This window comes from Mus musculus, chromosome 14 (assembly GCF_000001635.26).
Source record: "Mus musculus strain C57BL/6J chromosome 14, GRCm38.p6 C57BL/6J".
Taxonomy (NCBI): domain Eukaryota; kingdom Metazoa; phylum Chordata; class Mammalia; order Rodentia; family Muridae; genus Mus; species Mus musculus.
Window position 1 is genome coordinate 31,641,039 of NC_000080.6, and position 27,924 is coordinate 31,668,962.

The 27,924-nt window shown below is 47.1% G+C and overlaps 1 protein-coding gene across 2 annotated transcripts; it reads left to right on the forward strand.

Moving 5' to 3' along the window:
• The first annotated feature begins 18 nt into the window (after positions 1 to 18).
• Btd (biotinidase) lies at positions 19 to 27,159 on the forward strand. 2 transcript variants are annotated; one of them, NM_025295.4, is made up of 4 exons: positions 19 to 97; positions 21,032 to 21,287; positions 24,844 to 24,993; positions 25,703 to 27,159. In NM_025295.4, the coding sequence occupies exons 1-4, from the start codon at positions 87 to 89 to the stop codon at positions 26,873 to 26,875; spliced, it is 1,590 nt and encodes a 529-aa protein (NP_079571.1). In that variant the 5' UTR covers positions 19 to 86; the 3' UTR covers positions 26,876 to 27,159. The 2 variants fall into 2 exon arrangements, with proteins under 2 accessions (NP_079571.1, NP_001361146.1); NM_001374217.1 differs by lacking the exon at positions 21,032 to 21,287 and having other exon boundaries at positions 26 to 97; positions 25,703 to 27,150.
• The last annotated feature ends 765 nt before the right edge of the window (positions 27,160 to 27,924 follow it).

Genomic DNA, 27,924 nt, shown 5'->3' on the forward strand with positions numbered 1-27,924 from the left:
GATCATGTAAGCACGCCCATTCTCCAGTCAGTCTTTTCCGGACTCCGCCATCAGCAGGAGGCGGGACGAGCCGGAGGCCGCGTCCTATGCGAAGCAGGTAAGAAACCCAATCTCTGAGGATGCTCGCCTTGGTTTTGTCCTCCACTAGGGTAGCGATACAGCTCAGTCCGGTATGGAGGGGATGGCACATCTGGAGGGTGACTGCAGAGACCAGGCGAGGAGGGGGCGTGGCCCCACCGCGCCTCCCCGCCCTCGCCGGGGCTTCCCGCTGATTGGAGGCAAGCTACGCAAAGGCTGCTGGGACGCGGGTAACTTGGAGAGTGTAAAGTTGGAAAAAAAACAGGCTTTTGGGTACAGTGTCGTGCTCCTGTGCCCTCTGATTTTATAACTCTGTGGTTTTGCACCCCACATCATGTGCACGTTCCAGAAGTCTGTGAGCAGAGGTGTATTCTTAATCAGAGATGACACCAAAATTGCTCAAGAGATAAACTTATTAACACCGTAGCTGCTCCTGCCCTCTGCCTGGTTTATATTTACTTATTTTGTTCCAGTTGGGTATCACTAAGGTCTGTTAGAGCCATTGCTTAATAATTAATGTATGATTGCTTAACTTTTACCAAAGTAATAGTGTTGGTTTTCTACTTACTGGTTCATGGATTAGCCTGCTTGACCCCTGGCATCGCGTGCTTTGTAGACATTAGTGGATTCTTGGCCCCTTAACACCGATTGCTTTCTCAGAATTACTGGCAGAACACTTTATGAAGGGCAAACTGGACCCTGATGGGAACAAATCACTGTGATTCAGATCGAATGGGCTTTTGTTTGTTTGTTTGTTGGTTGGTTGGTTGGTTGGTTTATATTTATTAAGGATCAGTCTTCAACTGGCCATTTTTGCCATTTGGCAAAGAGAAAACTCATTGAGCTGGTTATTGCCTTCGCCTAGCAGTTCAAGGTACAGCGGGCCTTGCTTCCCTTGCCTGTAGAGATTAAGCAGAAGTGACGTGACTGTCTTCCAAGTGCAAAGTCACTGCTGTTCCATCCAACTTCAGTGTAAGGATCCCAGGCGCTGTAATTTATACAGAGCACTCTGTGTGGACTTGGAATATGTTAATCATACTCCCTGTTATTTTTGTTGGCAGTATGCTTAAAATGTTATTTGTTATTTTGGTGAGATTTGGCATCGTAGCGCCAGATGTGGTGGCTCACATCTGTAATCCCAGCACTTGGAGGCAGGAGCATGTCGACTTCTGCGAGTCTGAGACCAGCCTGGGCTACCTAGTGAGTTTCAGGATAGCCAGGGCTATGTAGAGAGACCATGTCTTTTAATTACTCAAAGAAAGAATAAGTCATAAAAGCAATACTAGTGACTGACCCTAGGACTTTGCACATATTAGTCAAGCACTCTACCACCGAATTATATCTCAGGCCCTAAATTTTAACTTTCTTAAAAATCAGACGGCAGGGGTTGGAGAGATGTGTTTAAGAGCAGTGACTTCTTCCAGATGACCTGATTTCCAGCAACCACATAGTGTCTTACAACCATCTGTAATTCCAGTTCTGGCAAAGCCAATGCCCTCTTCTGGCCTCTGAGAGCACCAGGCACACACGTATTATGTAGACATACATGCAGGCAAATAAGCCATAAACATGAAAAATAATAATTAATAAAGCCTTAATAATTAAATTAATTAATAATAATTAATAGCATTAGTGACCTGTTCTCCACAGAGCAAATCCAGGCCTCAGAGTCCAGATAGTGATTGCTTTAGGGATCTAGCTCTGGGATGGTGAGGAGTTGCTTGACAACTTTCTTCCAAGTGGGTGAAGATAACCTCAAAGTAGCTGGATGATCTAGAAAGAGTTGTAAGACGGGTGTGGTGAGGCCGACCTATGGGACCCGTACTCAAGGAAGCTAAGACAGGATCTCACGTTTGAAGCCAGCCTGGGCAACAGTAAGACCCTGTCTCAAAAATAAATCATATTTTAAAAAGAGTTGTAATATGCATAGGGAAGATGAACTTTCAAAAGAAGGCAGCTGCTATAGGCAGTGACTCCGTGGGCCCCCAAATTCTGACTTTTATCTCAGTCCGTTCACAAGAACACTAGGGATCCTGTGCTCGTTTTTAAACCTAACCTAACTGAACCTGTGAAAACCAGTGCACGCTTTGCCAAAATGTAGTGCTTGGTCATTAAAGAAAGAAAGAATCAGGGTTATTTGTCCTCCCAGCTTCATTTTGTCGTTATGGAGAATACCAGGAGTAAACGCATGCTAGGGAGCAGAAGTTTATTTTTTCTTACACTGCCAGGTCACAGACCATCTTTGTGAGACAGTTGTCAGGGCAGGAACTGAAGGCAGGAACCACAGAAGAACCTAGTTGCTGGCACACTCTCTGGCTTCTCCCAGACTCATGCTTAGCCAGCTTTCTCATACGGCCCAGGACACCTGTCTTGTGGCTAGGCCCTTCTGCATTGGTTAACATTCCTCTTGGTTTGGCCCTCGCAGACCTGCCCACGGACCAACCTGGTAACGTGAGTTTCTCTATGAAGCCTCTTTTCTCAGGTGATTTTAGGCTGTGTCAAGTTGTAGAATGGCTAAAAATGAAATTGGTTGACAATTAATAGAAAATGGAAATTGAATACATGTCTTCTGTTATGTGGATTGAACCAGCATCTTGTGCATGCTAGGCAGCTACTACTATACCACCATAGTATTACTATGTATTTCCAGCAACCATATGATGTGTATAGTATTATAGTGTAGTATACCAACTATAATATACTATACTATACCACTATAGTATTACTATATAGTATTATAGTATACAATACCACTATAGTATTAATGGATTATGAAGTCTGATTTAACCCTGACCAATGCTAATTTTCTTATCTATACCTCTATAGTAACTGCCCAGTAGCTTAGTAAAGTAGCTTGCCTTCTTACATTAAGACAAGGTTTCTTTAAGCTATCCAGTCTTCCTGGCTCGGCCTTCGGAGTACCTGAGATTACAGCACTATGCCACCTGCGATCAAAAGGCCAGGAATAAAAATAAAAAAGGAGGAGCTGGAGAGATGGCTCAGTGGTTAAGAGCACCGACTGCTCTTCTGAAGGTCCGAAGTTCAAATCCCAGCAACCACATGGTGGCTCACAACCATCCGTAATGAGATCTGATGCCCTCTTCTGGTGTGTCTGAAGACAGCTACAGTGTACTTAGATATAATAATAAATAAAAATCTTTAATAAAAATAAAAAGGAAACTTATATAAAGCACTATCTTTCAAAACAACACTTAAAAGTATACCGCAGGCAGTTTGCTGAAGGAAACATGCCAACAGAGGCTGAACAGGCAGAAAATGATGTAATAACGTGGGCCGTTGAGTAAAACTGACTGAGTTGATTTTGTTTGCTTCTCAAAAGATTTATGAACTGTACAGAAGCAAGGCTTAGAGCTAGGCTTGAAGCAACAACAACAACAAAAATAAAAACAGGTTTATATTCTGGAGCTGTCAGGGACAGCTTTTATATAACTCAGCAGTAAGAGTTGAAAGGCCCTGAGCAGGCTTCCCTGGTAGCCTCTGACCTAGAGAACGCTGGATTCCTGCCCAAGGCCTCAACTTTGCTTTGCAGTTTAATGTCCCCATGACCTAGCACTGAAGCAATGAGCACTATGGAAAGAAAATAGAAAGAGTCTGGTTTCCCTGTTTTATCTGTTTTTTTTTTTCCCCTCTGTGAAGTTGAGAGAGTTTCACATTAGCAATAACCCACCACAGTGATTTTCTTTTTTGTATATAAAACGGTGACAATTCTAGGTGTGACATGAAGGCGTGGTATGGCTTAGCAACAGAGTGTTTCTCCTTGGAATAAAACTGCAAAGTTCCCAGAGTGTGGGGTTGGACTGGGAATATTTCATAATGAAAGACTTAAGTCCATAAACTTGTTTCTTCATCATAACCTTTGAGCTCCTTCTTGGGGCTTACTGATTTATTATAGTTAATATTTATGATATCTCTCAGACACATGGAAGGATGAGAAGTTACTACATACCATAAACCAGCAGCTAGTCAGTCCATAAATACACAAATGGCCTCCTTTGTGCCCCTCCCTGACTGCATCTCCCTTCCCATCCTACAGAGGGAGCCATTGCTTTGAATGTAATGTTTCTGGTACCCGCATTATCCACTTTCCATAGGATCTTAATCTATTTCTGTTGTGAGAGAGTACACGAGAGTAGCAGTTATTTATTTGCTCTGTGGTGCTGGGAAGGCAGTTGCTCTATCACTGAACCAGATCTCTGACCTTTCCCCTGTTTTGTACTTTGAGACAGGGTCTGTGAGTTTGTAGCCCAGGCAGGCCTTGAACTGGTGATCTTTTTGCTTTAGCTTCCCAAGCAGCTGGGGATTATGAAGTCTGCTCTACCAACCTTGGCCAATGCTAAGTAATTCATAAAGACGCTTATTTCACCCATTTGTCTAGCAGCTCAGAAGTCTAGGAGCCCATTGCTAGCATCTGGTTTTGATGAGGGCCTCAGAGCAGAAAGGCCAGCAGCAGATATATGAAGAAGAGAGAAACAGCAGGCCAAGCTAGAGATGGCTAACTTCTCTCTACACCAAACGCATTCGTGTGGATGGATAACTCAGACACCTCCCAGCATGGCTGTGTTGAGCGCGTTCAAACAGTAGCAGATGTTCACGTTACCTTTTCAGGGTATGAGTAGTGTTCTCTGAAAGTATCTTTGTCACCCATGTGAGAGTTTCTATGTATAATATGGGCATGGGGGGAGGGGGGTCATTTTCAGTTTTATCAGAAGTTGTCAAATTATTCTCCAAAGCTGTAAGAACTTCGTTTCATCATTACGTGAGAACTGCCATTTTCTCTCAGTTGGAAACGACATGCTGTTGTTTGTTTTGTTTGTTTTTGTCATCACTCTAGCTCCGCTCACTCATGGGGCCATGTCATTTGCTTGTCAACTAGATGACTCTTACACCGATAGCTGGCAAACAAGTTTGCCGTCCTGGGCACTTGGCATCTCACCATCCAGACAACTTGTTTCTTCATGCAAGAACAAGACCTATTGTGTACGCCTTTGTATGTGTGGTAATGTCCCATGAGACACAAGTGACATGGCTGGACTTAGACCAGACTCTGAGTTAAATTACATTATGAGGAAATAGAGAGGTAACTGACGGAATGCTTTTCATCATAGTCCATTTGTCATAATAGTTGTTCAAACGCCATTTGTAACAGCTCATTCTTTTCCCTTTAGGTACATCTGATCACTTTAGATACGTACCGGATTTCATGTGTATTACTTTTCTGTTGCTGTATCTGATAAGGTTATGTAACAAAAAGTGACTTCAAAAAGAAAGAGCATTTACAGTTCCGGAGGGATAGAGGCCAGGGTGGTAGGGTGGCAGGACCAGGAAGCTGGCTGATGGCTGATCACATTTCGAACAATGCAGAAAGGGCAATGGGGGGGAGAAAAGGGGGTTACCATATGCAGGAAGTGGAGTGAGGCTCTTAGCCCTTAAAGCCACCCCCAGTGACATCATCCTTCTGTCCAGAAGCCTCCACCTCCTAAAGGTGCTATAACCTCCCCAAATAGTGCCATCAACAGGGGTCAAGTGTGCACATACATGAGCCTATGAGGTACATTCCCAATGAAAATCAGCATATGTGTGTGTGTGTGTGTGTGTGTGTGTGTGTGTGTGTGTGTACACATACATATATTTGGTCTATTTCCACATATGTATTCCATGTATAATATATATACACCAAATAAAACTTCCAATTATTTTCCTCATCTAATACTTATACAATTGTATTTGTCTTGACAATGTCTTCATAGTTTTGTTTGCTTTGTTAAGATTTCTCTATGTAGCTGAGGTGGGCCTGGAACTTACAGTCTTCCTGACTTAGCCTCCTAGGTGGTGGGATTACAGATCTGAGCCACTATGCCTGGCTTCTGCTTGATTTGTGCGTGTGTGTGTGTGTGTGTGTGTGTGTGTGTGTGTGTGTGTATGCATATGTGTGTATGCATATGTGTGTGTGTCTGTGTGTGTTGCATACACTTGTGTGGACTCTGCAGTTGTGTGTTGAGGTAGATGTTGAATGTCTTTCTCAATTGCTCTCCACCTTGTTTTTCAAGATTTCGTCTCTCCCTGAACCTGGAACTCATCAATTTGGCTAGCTTGTGTATTGTCTCCCTTTTTCCCCAGTGGGGGGATTACACCATTCACCCCTACACCCCACAGTCGCTGAAGATCAGCTCTCAGGTCTGTGTGATTGCGTGGCAGGCACTTGACAGACCAAGTTGTCTCCTGAGAACATCGTCTTTGTTAGTTTTAGGAAAATAGAGAGGGAAGAAGAACCTATAGACTAAAGCCACATACAAGATCTCATTTTTCTCAAATGACTAAATTTCAAAAACCAAAATTAATCTACAGTGGCTAACAAAACTATTTCTAAAAATATAGAAGTGGTGCTTTTAAAAGTCCGGGTTGAGGCTGGAGAGATGGCTCAGTGGTTAAGAGCACCAACTGCTCTTCCAGAGATCCTGAGTTCAATTCCCAGCAACCACATGGTGGCTCACAACCATCTGTAATGAGATCTGATGCCCTCTTCTGGTGTGTCTGAAGAGAGCAATGGTGAATACATAAAATAAATAAATACATCTTTTAAAAAAATAAAAAAGCCAGGGTTACAATTGCATGAGCATTTATGTGTAAGGTTTGTCAGATTTAACAAAGCAAAAGCAAAACCTGGACTTTAGCTTTTGACTAGCAGTGGGGAAAAGTTTAGCATAAAGACACTCTTGACACTTGTTATGAGAAATTCAGTCCTAACTGGGCTTCCTATATCTGGCAAAACCATGATTTTATTCAAAGATGGCAAAGTAGTTTACCTTGGCCAGCTTTCCTTGTAACTGAAGAGGTTGCCAGGCAGGGTGTTGGGGGTAAAGTGGGTGGTACCGGAAAATACCAGCCTGCTGCTGTACTACGTGGTACCTAGAGTCAGAGCTGCAGCCTTGATACCACAAGGTAATCCTGCAGATGGAAGACATGTGTCCAGGACGACGATGCGGAGAGAGAAGGCTCTGGGTCTTAGTGAAATCCCTCATGAAATAAAAAGTTCTACTGTATCCCGGGAGGCTCCCAGCAGCATCCGGATGCTTGGTTGCTTCATAGAATCCCTCGGGAAAATGTCTGTCCTATTTTGAGATTGGAAGATGAGGGTTTGGTGGGGGGGCAGGGATGGCAGGACCATGACGAGCTGCGGGCAGTGCTTGTTTCATAACTGTTGTTGTTTCTGTGATTCTTGCCTTATTCTAAGTTTTTTCTCTATCTGGATTTTGAGTGTCGTGTGTGTGTGTGTGTGTGTGTGTGTGTGTGTGTGAGAGAGAGAGAGAGCGAGAGAGAGAGAGAGAGAGAGAGAGAGAGAGAGAGAGAGAGAGAGAGTGTTGTAGGTTTTTTGTTTTTGTTTTTTCTGGGAAGGACCTTACTGTGCAGGTATAACCCAGGCTGCTCTGGAACTCACTACCTAGCCACCCATGTTGACCCGGAACTCACGGCAATTATCCTGCCTTCTTTTAAAGGGTTTTAGACTAGGTGCATCTAGGATGTCTCTTTTGAATTGATGAGCAGAGAGTTCAGTTGCACATTGAAGTCAAAGTTTCATTGTCAGCTAGAAGCATTTCTAATCCTTGAACATTTCTGTTGTTTACTTTATTTACAATATCATCTTAGTCCCTTTGACTGTTTCTATATTGGGAGAAGAGGGGACGAAGTACAGGCCATGTGTGGAGGCCAGAGGTAGACATTAGGCATGTCAGCTATCTGCCACCACTATTGCTACCCATAATCTCTTGCCGATCCCGGAACTTGCAGATTCAGCTAGACTGGCTGGCCGGGAAGCTCCTGGAATTGGCCTGTCTCCACCCATCAGCACTGGGTTACAGGTGCATATCCACAATCTCTTAGGTGGGTGCTGGGATCTGAACTCAGATCTCAGGCTTGCACAAAGCCACTGTCAGTCCTACCATGGTCTTCTCTAACCTTATCTTTTTTCCTACTTCTTTTTAAATTAGCTTACATTTCTGCTCTGTTCCTTCCTTTCCCTTTTCTTCCTCAGTCTCTTCTTCCTTCCCCTCTTCCCTTTAATGCTTTCATCTCTTGTCTGTTTTGTGCTGTTTTGTTTTGTTTTTTGTTTTTGTTTTTAACAAACAAGAAATTGTTACTCTGTCTTGATTCCAGGCAGTATTTAGTTACAGTTCTTAGGGCTTAAGGACATTTTCTGATGAGTAATCTTCAATTTCTTTTCTTACAGTGTTTTTCAAAAATATCTCTGGCCTTTTGTTTACTCCTCTTGGAGTGAGTGAGCCCCTGCTGTGCTGTTTGGGTTGGTTGGAAGGGTTTCTGTGGGAGGTAGACAAGGCTGTGCTGAGAATTCCTTTCTCTCAGCACTCTGAAGACAGCTCCCTTCTTTCTCTGGTATTGAGAAGTTTACTATGATTTGGATCACTGTAAAAAAAAAAAAAATCACTGCATCATTTTTTCAGATTAAAAGATGCTGTGGGGTGTGGACATTCCGAGAACATCCCCCTGAGGTTGGTCCTCTCCTTCCACCTTTAATTGAGATTTGTGAAGTGAACTTGGGTTGCCAAAGCTTTTCCCTGTTGAGCCATCTGGGCGATCCCAAATAACTGCATCCTTAAAGATCATTGTTTTCCCACGGTGGCTTCCCCGTTTCCTTCTTAAAACCTTTAGAGAGCCACAGTTTCACAACACTGTGTCTAGCTGTGTTCTTCTTCCTTATGCTAGATTTATTATCTTGCATTTCATTATCAAACTTGAGGCTATTATTCCCGTGTATTATCACTTTCCGAATTTACTGCTCCTTAGGAATATTGTAGGACATCGTATGGACTGTCCCTGTCTCCCACCCTTAGCCTTTGTTTCTGTCATTTTGGTGCTACATAGTTTTTTTTTTTTTAATTTAAAGATTTATTTATTTATTTATTTATCTATTTATTTATTTAATTGAGCCACACAGATGCAGCTGGGCCCTGCACTTTGTTTTTCAAGACAGGGTTTCTCTGTGTAGTCCTAGCTGTCCTGGAATCTGGTCTGTAGATCATACCGGTCTCAAACTCAGAGATCCACCAAGCAAAGATTTTGTTTTTCTTTTTAAAGATTTATTTATTATATGTAAGCACACTGTAGTTGTCTTCAGATACTTCTTGCTTGGCCCAAAGATTGCTATATTTATTATATGTAAGTACACTGAAGCTGTCTTCAGACACACCAGAAGAGGGCGTCAGATCTCCTTTCGGATGATTGTGAGCCACCATGTGGTTGGTGGGATTTTAACTCAGGACCTTCAGAAGAGCAGTCAGTGCTCTTAACTGCTGAGCCATCTCTCCAGCCTGCTAAAGATTTGTTTTTTAAATTTTATTTTTATGTGTATTTTGCCTGAATATGTGCCTTGTGCATGCAATACCCAAGGAGGCCAGAAGAGGGCATCAGATCCTCTGAAACTGGAGTTACAGATGGTTAGCAGCCACCTGGGTGCTGGGAGCCAAGTCCAAGTCCTCTGCAAGAGCAACAAGAGCTCTTGACCGCTGAGAGCCTCTCTAGCCCCTTGTGCTGTTTTAAGCAATATTTGTTGGCAGCTGAAATTCTCATATTTTAGGGACCTCTCCATCTGACTTTATTTGCTCTTTGGTCCACTTTAGTGCCCACTGGTACTACTTTAGCTGTCATTAATGAACTTGGCCATTTCCACTTACATTACAGTCATCTGAATTCCTTGGTCCCCATTTTGCTGGGGTTTTTTTTTCCCTCTTAACCCATGAGTAATAATTTCTTTGTGTGTTTTATAATTTTGAACATTTTGTTGGCTCTCGTTGGGTTGCCTGAGTGGCCTGGGTCAAGAGTTCCTATAGAGGGGATGTAGACTGGCTTTTCCAGGCATCTTGGGTCCACGAACATCTTCAGCACTTGGTACTCCTTTATCCAGTTACCTGGGTCATGCGTACTGTAAGGATTTGAATTCTAAAGTCAATATAAACAATAGCTCTGGTTATAATGTCTCTAGAGTGTGGTGCCCACTGCCCAACTTTGCTAAGGCACATGGACAGGCTGCCAATGGACAGAAGACAATACTCAGACACAAGGTTCATTGAAAGTTATTAACAAGGAGAGTCTGGTGATGGAGGGGTTATCTTCCCAGAAGGTGCAGTGCTGGCAGCCTAGAAGCCACGGGCACACATCCCCTCTACAGCGCTTCCTCACACTGCGTACACCACGAAAGGGACTGGAGGTTGGCTGACTAAGCATTGATCTGTCTTGTTAGATGTCCTTGGTTACTGTGTGGTCAGCATCCCATGGTCAGGTTGCCGTTAGAGGCCGCATAGGAAAAGGAGTCTCTCTGCTTCTCACAGATGACAGCCCTGGTCTGTTGGTTCCCAGCTGCCTGTCAGTGTTCCTCCTAAAAGCACTCATGGGGCATCCGGTCCAGTCCCTCCCTCATTATCCATGCTAGGGTCAGAGTCAGGTTAATTCTGAGGGATCAGATTGGGAGATGATCTCCCCTTCTTGGGGGTGGGATGGGGCGCCGGTGGTGTTTGTTTTCCTACTCAGAATCCAGCATGAGATAAGAGAGCCTCCAGGTCCAGGCAGATCCTTCTCCAGCCAGGCGAGTGCTTGTTCTCCATCTTTGCAGGGAAGGAATAATTCCTCAAGCTATATACACAGATCTCACTACAACCCTAAGATTCTTCTCTAAGACTGTCTCTCACTATTTAATAAAAATCAAACTTCTTAGATACCAAGACTAGGAAATGTCCCAGTCTTACCTCACCATTCTGGTTTCTAATTTCTAGCTTATTTTATATTTCAAAGACTATAAGAGAATCTCTAAGGGCTGGAGAGATGGCTCAGCAGTTAAGAGCACTGACTGCTCTTCCGAAGGTCCTGAGTTCAAATTCCAGTAACCACATGGTGGCTCACAACCATCTGTAAGGAGATCTGACGCCCTCTTCTAGCGTGTCTGAAGACAGCTACAGTGTACTTATGTATAATAAATAAATAAATCTTTTTAAAAAAGAGAGAGAATCTCTAGGCTCGTAGTAAAATAGAGCAGAAAAACAGTTACCCTGCCCCCACTGTCCTGATTCATGTACAGTCTGCTCATTATCAGCATCCGGACCAGAGTGTGTGCACAGGGAACAGCTGATGAGCCTGCATCGGCCTCTCCTCTCCTCCAGAGCCTGCAGTTCACACTAGGATGTGCTCTGTCTTGGCATCTGCAGACCCTCGTTGGTAACAGAGGCTGTGCTTATGGGCAATCATACAGGAAGGAAAAGGCTATGGAAGTCCAGCAGTCCATCCAACCTAGACCCAGGGCCCAGGCCCAGCTCACCTGGCTTCAGGTCCACCTAGCAGTGAGTGAGGCTGCTCTTGAGGCCGAGCAGCTGTCCAGGCTCTGCTGTGACCCAGAGGTGACAGGGCTGACTTGTCACCATAAGGCAGGCCACCGACTGCTGCATAGGCTCCCTGCTGTCTAAACACAGCTACTGGGCACTGAGCTCTCTCTCTATCCAGCTGTGTAGGACTTACTTTTCTGTTGCTGTGATTAAACAATAATAACAACAACAACAACAACAACAAAATACCAAAGCAATAACCAAAGTTATTTTGGCTCTCAGTTTTCAAGAGTTAGAGTCCATAATGATGGGCTGGCTGGGAAGCAGACTATAGTTTCTATAGGCAGACAAGGGTGAGAGACTCTCTCCTCAGCCACATCTGTTCTACTGATGAGCATGGAAGGGACTCTTCATTTTTGTTACAGTAGGGTTTTTTTTGTTTGTTTGTTTTAATTTCATCACTTCTTAAATACGTTCTTAGAATTTCCCTCTTTTGCTTATATTACCCATCTGTTTTCCCCAGTGTCTGTTTTCTGCCCAGTAGAGAGAGCCCTTAGCATGGCCATCATAGGCATAAGTGCTATTCTGATATTTGCTGTCTCTTCAAGCTTTGGTTTTCCTCTTTAATATCCTGTAATCTGTCGTCGTTGTTGCTGTTGAGAGATGACATTGGCTTCTGCTAACGCAAGCAGGCACAGTGACCAGGCATTTAGCAAGCAGGTGATGTTATAGGGAGCCCTCCAGAAAAAACCCCTCACTCGATCACATCGGCAGCCGGCTGGGACTACACTCAGGTATTCGGGACCCAACTGTAGTGGCAAGTGTTTGGAGAACTGGGCTTTTAAAGGCAAAGACCACGTGCTAATCTCTCTCTTCAGCAGTTGCAGGGGGAGGTTTTGTCCCAGCAAACCGTTTAGGAGAAGATAAGATATATGGTTAGCTGGAGGGGGAATGTTTCCACAAACAGGCAGTTAAACAGAAGCTAACTTAGTTATCAGCAGCATCCTGACCTAGGGTTCCTAGAATAGGGTTGGGTCATTTCCCACAGGGCTTACCATCAAGAACATCAAATTCGAGCAAAATCTGAAGTGCCCATAGCAAGACTACAATGTGGAAGAGCTCCTGCACTGCCTTGTCACGGCACCAAGATGGGTGCCCTAGAGGTCACAGTTACACCGAGGACAATCTGTGTCCTTGTGCCTTTGACCTTGAACTGAGGGCTTCATCTGTGCATGGGGCTCTCCCGCCAGGTGAGGTGGGGACTGTCCCTCTCCCATGGGGATGCTGGAGAGGGCTGGCTGAAGTTCGCTTGTCTCTTCTCCAAGTCAGTTAGGTTCAGCTAAAACCTTCCCAGGTTACTCTCTGATAAAGTGACTTCTTACCAGGGTGGGCCTGCTGAAGAGCAGAGCCTCTGGCTACTTTCCCCCTGGCCCTGGCAGGGGAGGCAGGGAATTCTCCAGTCTTTGGGGAAATCAGTAGAACTCCTAGAAGGCAGACTCCCGCCGGCCCCTGGGTCTGACCATCCCAGCCTCATCATGCTGAGCCTCCTGCAGGCCTCAGTGATGGGTTAGTCTTCCTGACAGGTTCTGGGGGCCAAGGAGCTTTCTGCTCATCAGCTTCTTGAGGCAATGGTCGGCTGCAGGGGTTCAGTTCTCTGCCAGAGCTGAAGAGAAACCCTGGTTCCCAGCTTGTCCGGCTCTGGTTAGGATAGAGCCACGGTATCTGTGCTTTCTGTGGGCCAAACTAGAAACTTGAACTCTTTGGTATTTTTTAAATGGTTTTGATTTATTAGAAAAATCGTGTAGCACTGAAGAGAACAATCTTTTTTTTAAAAAAAAGATAGTCTCTCTCTATGTAGATCAGGCTGACTTCAAAATCATGGTGCCTACCTGCCTCTGCCACCCCAGTGCTGGGATTAAATGAAGTCTTTTTCAAAATTCTTGTTTTTCAAGACAGGGTCTCTCTTTATAGCCCAAGCTGTCCTGGAACTCACTATGTAGACCAGGCTAGCCTCAGAACTTACAGAGATGCAGCCGCCTCATCCCTGCTGTTGGGACTAAAGGCATGCACCTTAGAGCTGTCTTGATGTCTGTATTTTGCACATAGATTGTATCAGTTTGTCCTTCCATCATTTTAACTGCTTCGCTGCTTAGACATTTGTTCCGTATACCTGATGCCCAATTCCACTTTATGATCTGTTAACTCCAAGTTGGGAGTGATCTCTTTGTACGGGTCACAGGGTGTTTGAGCTCATTTCCAAATTGTTATTTGGTCATCCTCGGTTTGCTTATTCAGTCAACCTTTCCTCCATTTTTTGCGTATGGCATAGAAAGACTGTGTAGGCTTTTTCAGAGACAGATGTGGGTGAAATCCTGCCTGTGGCATAAGTCCCTCTCTAGTTAAAGGGTAATCTCTCCAACCAAGGAACTAGAGTGCCCGCCTCAGCTCTGTAGTAATGCTAAGCAGTGCAGAGGGTAACACTTTCCTGGGGGAGACCAAACCCTCCCTTCCAGCCTTAGCCCCAGTACCCTTGGCATGCCCCGGGTCTGGAGGACCTGAGCCCTCACGCTTGGTAAAGCAGCAGGATTTGGGAGGACTGGCCACATGCCCATCCCGCTGAGATTCTAGGAAGCACAGGACAGTGGGACTTGTACTGGGATGTGGCTGCAGTTGTAGCTGAGCCGGGACCTATACTACAGAGAAAGAAGGTGCCCACATAATTCCTGACTTAACCACATCAGACCAGGCAGAAATGCTAGTGCCTCGCAGGCTGAGGTGCAGGTACCACGTGCTACTCGAAGCTCTATACTACTGACCAGTTAAATAGGCCTGGGCAGGGCAGGGTGGGGGAAGGAGGTGGGGGGATGGAGCTGCCATTTCTATCACACTCTGTTCTCTGACTGAACACCAACAGCCTCTCTCAAGGTGGTGTGCCTGTGCCCAAACAATGCCACAAACAATGTCACATGTCTCCTCTTCCTGATCAGGGTCCCTGAGTGTCTGTCGCCTCTGGCTGAATGAACATAGCTAGCTACCTTTCCAATATGTCCCCGTCAGCTTTGCAGTGGAGAAGGGGCCTTTGCATGTGGCCTGTCGGCCTCTTGCTTCCATGTTGGTTGTTCTGTCTCTTCCACACCCCCTGCCATCGCTCTGGTAGTGAAGGACATCGTGTGGATATGAGGGACAGGAGGTGACGTTGGCCCTGTCACCCACTGCCTGCTTCTGCATCTTCATTCCTCGCTTCCGAGGATCAGCAGGCAGGAGCACGGGTGTCTGACGAGAGCAGGCGCTTGGTTCTACCCGACAGACCTAGAGAGCTTGCGTCCATTGTTCACGTAGGGATTGGTGCCCAACATGCATTTAAAAGGAAAGGTCGGCCTTGGTGTTGTCTGTCTTCTGAGTTCATCTTCCCAGACCAGGTCAGCAGGGGGCTCTAAGCCCACTGTGTTGTTCTTTTAGAGGGTGGTCCTTATGACTCCAATTTTAATTAGCTCAACAGGAAAATGAAGGGGAAATTTATAACACACTCCCAAAACAATTCCCTATTGAGGGTCACTTCAAATAATTTTATTTAAAATGAATTCTCAGAATATTGCCCAGGTTGGTCTTGAATGAGATTATCCTCTTGGGCAGCCTCCTGATGGCTGGGCTCATATAACACTCTTCCTGGCATTTGGTGGATTCGATGATGGCTCTTGGGAGCTGTGAGCTTTACAGAAGAGGAAACTACCTGGAGATGCCGCCCTGTGGGCTCTCCTCACGGCTCAGCCACGGTTGTGTTTTCCTGTGAACTCTGATGTGGCGTGAAAAGTGCATTATGCTTTGTAGAATAAGGCTGGGTGACTTCTCAGAGAATTCAGTATACTCTGCTGCCCTGTTTTGTTTGTTTTAAGTCGGTGACTGGAGGGAAAGCTGTAGCATTGGTTATCTAAGGTGTTCCTGGTCTGGCTAAGGTGAGCACCAAGTCTGTTAACCAGCTGCCTTTATTTCACATCTGTGGCTGCTAAGACAACCTGACCCAAAGTAACATGGGGCAGGAAGCGGTGTGTCTGGCTTACAGTTCCAGGTCGCAGTTCGTTATAGCCGACAGGTAAGGCAGGAGCGTCAGTCACACCCACCATCTAAAGCTGAGAGAGAAGGGTGACTGCTCCTGGCTCCTCCTGTCTTAGTCTCTGCCCATCCATTAGCCGCACACACACATACCTGCAGGCCAGCCCAGGTAATCCCTCAGTGACCTCTCTTCCTAGGAGACGCTAGGTGTGTCCCACCACATCAGCCAAATGTTGCCAAACTGTTGGCAGGAAGTTCTCATCACTGAAAACACTTTGAAATCTATTCACATCCTATCAGGGCCTAAGGAAAAGCATCTGAGAAATAAAGGTGATGCTTTTGAGTTCTGGCCTAGGAAGAATGAATCTTAAAACAGCCAAATGTTTCAGTATTTTCATTATTAAGTAGATGGGCAAGATATTAGAAGTGGAAAGAGAAGGGGAAAACCAAAACCCATTGCTACTGCCCGAGTCTGTCGCCCACTGGTGTTATTCTCAGTTTGTCCACCAGGTGGAAGTCACACCTGCAAAATCAGTCAGCTGGGTGTTTCCCTCCATACATTGGTACACACAAAGACCCTCCTTACCTTAAACTTAAACCCTGTGGCACCACAGGAAGATACTTAAAGTAGTGAGCCTGGACCTAGAGCCCTGCACATGCTGCCCAGTGCTGTACCATGGAGCTACACCCTTAGTCCGGGAGATTTTATTCTATTTAAATTGTGAAGGCATTCCCCATTTGAGAGAGAGAGAGAGAGAGAGAGAGAAAGAGAGAGAGAGAGAGAGAGAGAGAGAGAGAGAGAGAGAGAGAGAGAGAGAGAGAAAGACAACATTTAGGTTAACATGTCGCAATTGTTGGATATCTTGTTTAGTTTAAGATACATTGTTCTAGTTAGTAAAGCAGAACTTGGCCCCCGTCCAAGCACAGTGCAGTTATTTCTGCCTGTCATTGTTAAAGGGAAAAGGTGAAGCCACAGTTTACAGATGTACCTGGGAGGACTGGACCCTTTATGTTCCTTGTGGGTTCAGCCATGAATTGCTACCAACACTGGTTGTCACATTGTGTTTATTTACACAGGACCTTTTCAGATGGCTTGCAGACTGTCATCCAGATAACTCAACAATGGCTGTCTCACAGTAGAAAGGGCAAGAATCAGGTCGTCATCCAGCCCATGAGGGTGGCTGTCTCTGCAGTCCCAGTCTGAGGCTGGGTTCCTAGAGGATTCCTGGACTGTTGCTGGTTTTCAGTCTACACTGTCCTGAAGAAGATGGATTTAACTCCATCAGCAACAGGACAGGTGAACCAGCCAGTGAGAGTGAGGGCCTCAGGGAAACGGCAAAGTTTCCGTCTTCCACATCCCTGTATGTGAGCTGCCATCAGGAGGTGGGACCCAGATACAGGGCAGATCTTCCAGCTTCAACACTAAGAGAATCCCTCCAAGGAAGGAGTGTCTAGGAGTGTCTAGCAGCTTGGGTTTTAGTTGATTCCAGATGTAGTCAAGTTGACAACCCAAATTAGTCATAACAAGTCCACCCCTTGTCAACGTGACACGCGATGACATCTCTTTCTGTCATGGTTCATTTCCAAATTCAAACAGTGACCAGGTCATAGCTCTGCCTAACACTTGTAATGAGATGTGGCTGGAGGGCTTCAGGCCAGTGACTTGACACAGTGACTTGAGGGTCTTCCTGCAGTCCCACTGGCCACCGCTTCCCACCTGCCTCCCGTGCTCCAGCCACACTGCTTCTCTGGCTGTTTCTCCTGCCTCAGGCCCTCGGCATGGATGCTCCTCTTCCCCCTCCTGGTCCCATGGTCAGGTCTCTGCATGGCCTCACCGGCCTCACCTTCACTCTCACCCCCCTTCCCCACACTGTTGGAATGATCCCCACTCCCAGTGCCTGGCTCTCTTACATGGATCCATGGATAGCTCTGTATCCATGGCCTCCTGTGCGCCGTGGAGGAGCTCCAAGAGACCCTGTTTGCTCATGGCTGCATTCCAGACATGTGCCTGGGTCTGGCTCAGTTGGCTAGTATATGGATGTCTGCGGTGAGTATCTTCCTAGAAGAGGGGTAGCTTGGAGGCAGACCCTGTCTCAGAGCAGAGCACACCCACAGAAGGCAGATACTGTGTTTCTACAGCTGGTATTGGCCCAGGTTCCGCTTCAGTCTCTCACGTCACTTCAGTAAAAGGATGACTCTGTTACCATGATGTTGGGCCAGATACTTACTTCTCATTATTTTCTTTAGGGTCAAGGTCCTGACCATCTCCAAAGATGGGTTACTTTATGGGTTTCCAAGAACAACTTGGCCCCAGAGTCCCCTTGTTCCAAGGGACCCCTGTGTCCTTGTATCCCTGTTCATACGGTCATGAGCCGGCACCTAGAAACTGCCTCATCTACACATATCTGAAAGTTCTGACTCCACCAATCCTTCCCTTCCTCCCTTCTTCCCCTCCTCCCTCCCCCTTTCCTCCCCTCCTCCCTCCCTCATTCACATAGCTGGCCTTTGGCTCCTCTGTTGGGTGACCTTGAATTTCCTTTGGGTTTTAGTGTGGTATATACAGATGCATGTGCCCATATGTGTGTCTTGGTGGCCAGAGGTCAACATCTGGAGTCTTCCTCTATCATTCTCTACTCTCTTTTATTTTATTTTATTTTATTTTATTTTTGGACAGGGTTTCTCACTGAACCTGAGTTCAGGGCTAGACTAGCTGACTGTTGAGTCCTTAAGATCCACCTATCCCACCCCACACAGTGCTGGGGTTGCAGGTGTGCCACCATGCCCAGCTTTTCTGTGGGTGCCAGGGATCAGAATTTAGGTCTACTTTACTGCTTACCAAGCTATCTCCCCAGACCAATGGCCTTGAACTAATGATTCTCCCAGATCACCCGAGGATTGTTAGCTATGCAGTACCAGACCTGTTTTTTGTTGTTGTTGTTGTGTTGTTTTGTTTTGCAGTGTTAAGGTCAAAGCCAGGGCTCTATGCACGCTAGGCAAACACTCTGAGCTGAGCGACCTTCCTAGTCCCCGGGCCTGTCACTTTAAGATCGAGCACCCCTTCTGCTGCTGCTGAGCCCTTCAGTGTCCTTGCTCAGTCTTGTTAAGTTGTTCCTGAGACTGTCTGTGAGACAGACGCCAAGTGCAGAGGGGAAGCCAGCCTCACAGCCTTAATGACATGTCTCCTGCTTCACCGCTGTTTGGGAAGGGCAAACTCGTGCAGCTATTTTTATTACAGTTACTCATTCTCTCCTACCTCGTTAAGCCTGGATCTTTCAAGCATGAATATCTGGTTAAATATGCAGTGTCTAATTATTGATGCACACACACGCATACACACACACACACACACACACACACACACACACACACAGATGATTGCCACTTAGAGCTTTCCTACTGGACTCCTTCCACAAATAATACAAATTTTATTTTTCTGAAAATAGAAAGGAATGTGGTTTCTTGCTGGCTCTGCAGTTTCCTTGTTTGGCTGGATTACATGTTCTTAGAGTTAGGTGTTCTGTATCCCAGGGCGGGGCTAAGGCTCTGTGGTAGTGGCTGGTCCATGTGAGACCCTGAGTCTTATCCCATCCCTGGTGTACATGCAGAGCCCCATGTCCCCACATCTGTTATGCAGATACCACGAATGCCCTTCCTAGCCCAAGAGTTCTGACTTGCTCCCACCAAGGCCTGCCTCGTGTGTCTCTACCTCAGCTCTTCAAGAGGCCATCGACCTGGGCTTTAAAAGTGTTATCACTGTGACCGTGATGTCACTCAAACTACCCCATTATCATCCTTTCAAAATGGGATATAAAGTAGATTATTTGAGTCATTTAAAATTATTCCTTGGTATCTTTAGAGACAAAGTTCCAATAAGAAAGCTTATCAATTATACTTTTGTTTCCAGTCCAAAACTCATGACTGCTGGCTCAAAGGCCCCTTGTTCTTACCACAGAACATTGCTTACAGTGTAGATGAGTGGCACCAAGCCCTGGCCTTTGTGTGGTACATTTATCCCCTAGGGAAACAAGAAGCAGTTTGAGATGAGGGGTGGGAGGGAGCCCCTGCCCCCGGAGGCGCATTTGCTGTTGACTGGTTCTGAATGAGGAGCTCTAGGTCTCTTCTGTCGCTGAAATAATTACGGGTTGTTTCTGGGACTTTTTAGCTAAATAATGCACAGAACTAGTGGCCTGTGGTGTTTATTTGGGAATGCAAACTCTAAGAGTCCCGGCTTGAGGTTTGGACAGATGTTATTTTTGGGTAGGGTGCTAGTTTCTTCTTCAAGAACAGCAGTGGGATTCCTTGGTTTGTCAGTTACCTTAGTATTGAACCGGGATTCTTGGGCAGTTGTCAGCCCCTGTCTGTCTCCACAGGGCAGCTGTCTGGCTGAGGTAAACTGCCTGATCAGTTTCTGTGCCAGGGGAGGGGCTTTAGTCAGGAGGCCAGGGTGACTTTCAGAATGGCTTTGATTCTAGCCCTGCAAAAACCAGGCATGGTGGTGCAGAGCTGTAATCCCAGTTAGTAACACACACACAATTATGCCGAGCAAATGTTCTATTTTCCAGAGGTGTGGGGGGGGGGGGGTACAGAAATGTAATACAGAAGTCTAATTTACTTGTGTCCACTTTGTCATGGTAAGTAGAGACTACTCACTACAAAATTCCAATGTATTTTCTAGAAAATCACATGTTATGACTGTGAGAAGGATTTTCTTTCCAACCCGGTGTGATTTTTTTGTTTTTTGTTTGTTTGTTTTTGTTTTTTGAGACAGGGTTTCTCTGTGTAGTCTTGGCTGTCCTGGAACTCACTTTGTAGACCAGGTTGGCCTTGAACTCAGAAATCTGCCTGCCTCTGCCTCCCAAGTGCTGGGATTAAAGGCGTGCACCACTACGCCCCGCTTGAATCTGGTGTGTTCTTAAGCAAGTGATTTGGAGTAGCAGACAAAACAGAAAACAGTGGAGGCTCACTCGGATTCCAGGTGAAAGCCACACGGGACTCTGACAGGGAGAGAGTCCTTTATGGCTGCCCTATGGGTGACACAGCAGAAGCTAGGACTCCAGACCGTCCCCAAATAAAGACTGAAGAATATCAGCTACGAAGCTGCCCTGTGTTCGGGAACTTCGGGACCATCACGGCTGTCCTAGAGGGCTGACCTGCCATGCTGAGTAAGAAGTCTCAGCGTCAAATATATCGCAGAATTGTGTCCAAAATTCAGCCGCGCTCCTGCAGTGCGCTGTGTAGCAAGGCTACTGCGTGGCTAGCAAGGCAGCGGCGCACTGCAGGCTTCCTGCCCGCCGCGTTAGAAAACCGAGGCAAACACCGAGTCTGTTTTGGAAATGTTCTGAAGCTCAGTCTATTAACACAGCGAGCCGTTTGAAACGCAGCTCTACGTGTTTGGAGAGAAACACACGGGCTTTTATTAGGGACATGAAACAAACTCTTTGAGCCCCGGCCTCGCTGCGGGCGAGTGTAATTGCCAGGATTAATAAATCACAGCTGCGAAAGTTCAGTCCTTGGCAGCTTTCCTTATTCAGCTCTTCTCTCCTGCCGGTTCGTTTCAGATTTATGGTCTGCATTATGTCTGGAGCCCGCACTGCGCCTGCTCTCTTCTTCCTCGGCTGTTCTGCGCTTGCGTTGGGCGTCAGCTCGGCCTCCCAGGAGCACCGCGAGGCTGAGTACTACGTGGCTGCTGTGTACGAGCATCCATCGGTCCTGAGCCCAAACCCCCTGGAGCTCGTTAGCCGCCAGGAGGCCCTGGAGCTCATGAAGCAGAACCTCGACGTCTATGAACAGCAAGTGATGGCTGCAGCCCAGAAGGCAAGAGCAGCTTTCTGCTCCTGACCTGGGCTCAGGGCTCCCAGAGCCAGCTGCTCTGAGTGAGGAAAAAACCCCAGGTTCCCGAGGTCCTCCTGAGAAGTCGGGTCAGCTTGCAGATTCCGAGTTGACTTGACTGCTTGTTAAATCAGGCCCCACCCCTGGCCTCCAGAGCCAGGACTGGCATGTGTCCCCAGGGAGTGTTTTGCCCAAGCTGGAGAAGCAGTGCCTAGGTCACTGATTCATGTGCCTGTGCCGGGAATCAGCGAATTGTAAACAAGAGCTGGGGTGTGGGGCTGGGACTGTGGCCAACTGGTCCAGAATGGATGCAGTTTGGGCAGTGGGAATTTTCAAAGCCCGTCCCTGGGTGATGCTAATATTCAGAAAAACAAACAAATAACCTTGAAAACCCTTAAGGACAGTGAACTCCGTGCACTGAAAGGCATTCAAAGCTTGTCAGAGCCCACAAAACAAGGGCTGTCTGTGCTTTGTCTGTGTCGCACTTCATCCAGATGGGAGCCCTGCGTCCAGACAGACTAGGACCCCAGCCCTTCCTAAGGGCTTCCTGCTTGACTGTCTTTCTTCTCCTGCCATCCAGGAAGGGTGGGGCTACTGAGGCTAGGCTCCCCTGGGACAGGACAGGAAGTGGCTTTTCTAAGAAGCTGTGGGGTTAGGAAGCCTGGGACCAAGGGAGTCTGGGCTTCATCCCTGTAGGTGGGGCCGCTAAGCCTGCTGCTTGTGGAAGGCCTACTGTGGCCAAATGGCAAGGGAGCCAATCTTCTTTGCTGCTGGCTTAGAGCTGGCTTTGCCAGTAGGTCCCCTTACGCCCATGCCCTCATCACATGACCTGAAACGACTTGGCTATCTCTTGTTGGTGCTTTTTAAAGTCCTGACTTAGTCAGTGTGTATGGTCCAGCACTCCTGATGGACGGCACACCTCTCTTGGCTACCTTCAGAAGCTCAGAGCACAGTTTCCCAGGTCCTTGTGTTCCATGTAACTGTGGGAAGGGCTGTTTGTTTGTTTTACCGTAGTTCTGACCTTGAGCTCAGAAAAGTAGCTGCGTTCCATCTTTGGCGCACCCAGAAAAAGTGTTGTAGTCCCAGGAAGAGCCTTCGCTTCCAGGCCTCTTCGGGCTCTCCAGACTTCGTGCTTAGAACTGTATGGCCCACAATCCAGCTGCTGTGTGACCAGGGTTGGGGGCAAGCTTCTCTCAGCTCTCTTACTCCAGATGTCGTTCCCAGGACACTTCTGGCAATGCCATCACACTGCGTTTCCATGGCACTTGTGACTCCTGTTCCTTTACACACACAGCCACATGCTGCCCTGCTGCACTTGGGCAGATAACTTGAGCAAGGCTTCCCACCTGCGCTGCTCACTGGTCAGCCTCGTGGGCTATGTAGGGCTCTTCACTGGCATCCACATAGCATCCACACATTTGATACTTATCCTGTTTATGTCCCTGCTGAAGTTTGTGTAAAATGAATCCCAGCTGCACCTTCAGGTCTCCTACCAGCACTGACCCAAACAAGGGCAGGTCCTGTGGTGAAGGTGTTTAACGGCACAGTGCCACCTCGGTCCCCTCAGCTTTTCCTCCTCTGCCTTCTCCGTCTGTCCACGGTGCCTAACCAAATCCCCTGTTTGGAGCTTGCATAGGTGCTTCTGGGAGTCATGGCAGCTGCTCACAGGGGTGCTTCTGTGCTGTCAGGTGACACAGCACCTCTGCTGTGTCTGTGGGCACCAGAGTGTTCCATCAGATTCACTTAGGAACCTCACATGCCCGGTGAGACTCACTTGGGACAGGAACCCCTCACATGCCTGGTAAAGCGCTGTCCCCCTGGCACAGAGGGAAAATGATTTACAGAGCCCATTCCCGGGGTTGGCGAGCTCCATTCTTCAGGAGTTCTTGATCTCCTGCCAGACCACTGCTGAAGCACCGTGGTCGATGTGTAGACGTAACTGAAGTGGCAGGCTCTATAAGATGCCCTTCAAGGTTTTTATTTTCCTGAAGAGAGGAAAAGCTCTCTCCAGATATAATTTTCAGGAAGTTAAAAGTGTGACTCATGCAAATACAGAATGAGTACAGTTTTTTTTATTTATTTAATGCATTAGATAACGGTGGGAATTTAAGGAGTCAGCCCAGCACTGGCTCAGTGAATTCGTTGCTAGCTAAAGAACTGGCTAATGTCCCACGAGGCACAGATGTAGTCTCTAGTGTGAAGACCTTTGTTTTTAACTTGGTTTTGAAACAGGGTCTCATCTGTTAGCTAGTGTGGCTTCGAGCTCGGGATCCTTCTGTCTCTACCTCCCAGGCTAATCTGCTGAGTAACAGTCCAACAGAGGCCCGTTATGTACACAGTCAAACTGCCCAACTGAAGCAGCCCGCTAATCTGGAACCGCTAATCTGCTGCATCTTTTTATTGCAGAGGTTGGATTCAGATAATCAGTGGAGAAGAAACAGTAGTGTCTCACATAGGGGGTGGCCATTACAGACGGTATGTCTGGATGCTCTCTATGAGAAAGACGAGTGCTACCCAGCTTATCATCTCGTGCATACCCAGCTGCACAGAGAGAAAAGGATGAGGAGAATATTAACAAGAGCACCTTTGTGTTAGAGGATGTGAGAGAGTGCGTGTGCACACACACACACACACACACACACACACACACACGAGGGGGGGAGTTCGGAGCTTTTATAACCAGAAGGGGGGGAAAAACCCTAAAGTTGCATTGCACTGAGGAAGTAGGCACCGTTGTCGACAATGACACGCCTTCACTGCCTGCTGCCTCCACCCTCTGCATTGGGACAGCGTTCTAGGTTTGACACTTTAATCCACAGAACTGGAGAGCGCCAGGAGGGTGAGATGCTAAGGGAGAGCAGAGGGCAGTCCTGTTTCTTTCTTCTCTTGCCCTAGGATGCTGTAGATGGCACAGGGAGCCCAGTGTGGGGAGAAGCCTATAGCACAGCCAGAGCCCCTAAAGCGACTCTCTTAGTTCAGTGCACTTGCTGCTGCCCATCCTCGGCCCCCAGAGTCACAGCTGGGACTGCTCAGCAGAGTCATCTTTAAACAAATCCTGCAGCCAGGACTCACCCACATTCCAGCCAGCCGTTTTATGGATGGGGCCCACATCAGTGTTTTTCCCAAAGTACCCCAACTGACTTAGATATGGGAGAGGGGGTGAAATCCTCTGGAATAATGATGATTCATCTGTGCATAGATTTAAGTGCTTCACGATGGCTCTGGCTTCCACTGTTCACCAGTGAGAGCGAGCCCAGCCTAACATTCACTCAATGAGCTCTGTCCTTGGGCCTTCAGCAATGCTGCCCACTCCTCCATCCAACCACACATGCTCATGGTTCTTCCTAGAGAACACGGAAACATGTGGGGGCCATTGTCCTGCACTCGGGGAGTCAGCTGATTGCCTGAGAACAAGCCTTTCCATTCAAGCTGAGTCAGGCTAGCATCTTTAAAGCCCTGGTCAGCCAGCCTGCTGATGTCTGGCAGTGAGGGACACTCTCTCCCCTTACCTCATGGCACTCTCTTGTCTTTTTGCTTCCAGGGTGTGCAGATTATAGTGTTCCCAGAAGATGGTATCCACGGATTCAACTTTACAAGAACATCCATTTACCCGTTCTTGGATTTTATGCCGTCTCCCAAGCTGGTCAGGTGGAACCCGTGTCTGGAGCCCTTTCGGTTCAATGACACGGAGGTAGGTGAGGAGTCCAGCAGACTGAGCCAAAAGCCACAGTGTGCTGCCTGAGGTTTGAAGGAGGCTCTGGGATCCAAACCACCGAGCCTAAACTCCCCAAGCCCCGTGCTGATACGGGACATTACGCAGATACGGATCTTTTCATTGGTGAATTTCACAAGACCCACACTAATCGAAACATATTAAACAAGTCAAGTTGTAAAAAATACTCTAAAAGTTCCTCACCACCACTGCCTGGTCTCTTCCCACTCCCGAGGCGATGCTGTGCCGTGCCTTGTTTCTTTTTTTCCTACCGTCACCAGCATCCTGTCTAGTAGGAGACATGCTACCATCTTTTTAACTCTTTCTATTTTTAGCACTGTTTTAATGAGTATCCTGTACGTATATTTTTATAAGCATGTTCGAGGTTTCCCGTAAAACCCTTGGCAATGGAATTTCTCAAAGGCTATACATATTTTAGTATATTTTTAAATGCTAAATTTAGAAAGAGTCGTCACTATTGAGTCTACTGGTCCAGGTGCTTCGTATATCTGTCCTGTGAGTCACCTGTGTATCTCCTTTGAATGTTCTCAGAAGCTTTTTCTCACAGACCTATGAGAGCTGCTTACGTATTATAGACATAGTATAGGGACTTTTTTTTTTAAATAGAAATTGCTCCCCACAAAAGGTAGAATTTAAACTTGCCTATTGCATTTATTACCCTCCCCAGGTCCTCCAGCGCCTGAGTTGTATGGCCATCAAGGGAGGGATGTTCTTGGTGGCCAATCTTGGAACGAAACAGCCTTGCCTCAGCAGCGACCCTGGTTGCCCACAGGACGGGAGATACCAGTTTAACACAAATGTGGTGTTCAGCGACAATGGAACTCTTGTCGACCGCTACCGTAAGCACAACCTGTACTTTGAGGCGGCCTTTGATACCCCTGCTAACGTGGACCTCATCACCTTTGATACGCCCTTTGCTGGCAAGTTTGGCGTGTTCACTTGCTTTGACATCCTATTCTTTGACCCTGCCGTCCGACTCCTCAGAGACTTTGAGGTGAAACACATTGTGTACCCCACAGCCTGGATGAACCAGCTACCGCTCTTGGCAGCCATTGAAATTCAGAAAGCATTCGCCACCGCCTTCGGTGTCAACGTTTTGGCAGCTAACATCCACCACCCGACTCTGGGGATGACCGGCAGTGGCATACACACCCCTCTCAAGTCCTTTTGGTACCATGACATGGACGACCCCAAAGGTCACCTTATAATTGCCCAGGTAGCCACAAACCCACAGGGCCTCACTGGGACAGGGAATACAACTAGTGAGATGGACCCGTCCCATAGGAAGTTCTTAAAAATCCTGTCCGGAGATCCGTACTGTGAGAAGGATGCCCAGGAAGTGCACTGTGATGAGGCCGCCAAGTGGAACGTGAATGTCCCGCCCACCTTCCACTCGGAAATGATGTATGACAATTTCACCCTGGTCCCTGTCTGGGGAACGGAAGGCCACCTGCAGGTGTGCTCCAACAGCCTCTGTTGCCACTTACTGTATGAGAGGCCCACCCTGTCCAAAGAGCTATATGCCCTGGGAGTCTTTGACGGACTCCACACCGTGCACGGCACCTACTACATTCAAACCTGTGCCCTGGTTAAGTGCGGGGGCCTTGGCTTCGACACCTGCGGGCAGGAGATCACGGAGGCCGAGGGCTTGTTTGACTTTCATCTGTGGGGGAACTTCAGCACTTTGTATATCTTTCCTTTATTTCTCACCTCGGGGATGACTCTGGACACCCCTGACCAGCTTGGCTGGGAGAATGACCACTATTTCTTGAGGAAGAGGGGACTGTCCTCCGGCCTGGTGACAGCAGCTCTCTATGGACGGTTGTATGAGAGGAAGTAGGAAAACTGTGGTCAGCGGGGTGGGCTCTGGGGGACGACCTGCCTTTCCAGGGCCACAGATCCCAAGTGCTGGGAAAGCCACCCTTGTGGCACTGGCTCCCACCCTGGGGAGCCGTAAGAAAATGGGAGGGGCAGTTCCTTCCTTTCTACATAATGACTGAGACATTTTCTGGTATTTTCTATTCACTTTAGTCTGTCAGGCCACACCCTCTTCCCACTACACAATTGGTTTTAAATTTGAAGCCAGAAAATAAACCTCAGTTGCTATTTTACAAATCCGCAGAATACTGGCTGGGTTTTTTTCTTTGTTTTGTATCTTTCACTGTTGATCTAGTGACACCGCAATGATATCCCCCAAGCCCGATCACTTTCTGTGCTAAGAAACACACTCTCCAAGCAATGCTGTACAAAAGGCTGCTCGGTGACTGTCCCTATTCTGGCCAACAGGAACTTCCAGATGAGGTGGCAATGCCCGAGCCACCAGCGGTGTCAGAAATGCAGTCCTAGGAACAGCTCTTCAAAATAGAAGAAAGGCCCGACTTGCATCTGCCTTGCTGTCAGTGGATGGGTGTGTGGGTGGGCCTCGGAATAACTGGGGAGCGCCGAGCTAGGGACGGAGGGAGGGGCTGGGAAGCATTGAGCAAGGCGAACCTAGGAAAACATGAGTAAAAGAATTATTCTGTCTGAGATGTCTCATCCAGGGATTCCAGAGACTTCCATACATCGGTTTAGCTTTGCTCAACTGTGTGGATACAGTGACGCTGGTTTACTTAAATTTGTGTTAAAGAGGTCTCCACTGTGTCGCCGGCACACACTTTTGCTTAGCCCAACAGCAGCAGATCTTTTCCAAGACCCCACGAAAGCGCAGGGCAAGGGCTGCCCACAGTACCAGTTCCAAACTAGAAACTGACAGACATGGTCAGGACAGTGAAGGCATTTATAGGCCACTGGTTTCTAATTTGCATCCAATGAAGGTGTTAGACCTGTGCAGAGTAATAGTTTCCATTATAATTTTTTTATAAAGTGCAGAATGGATAGTCTTCTGATATT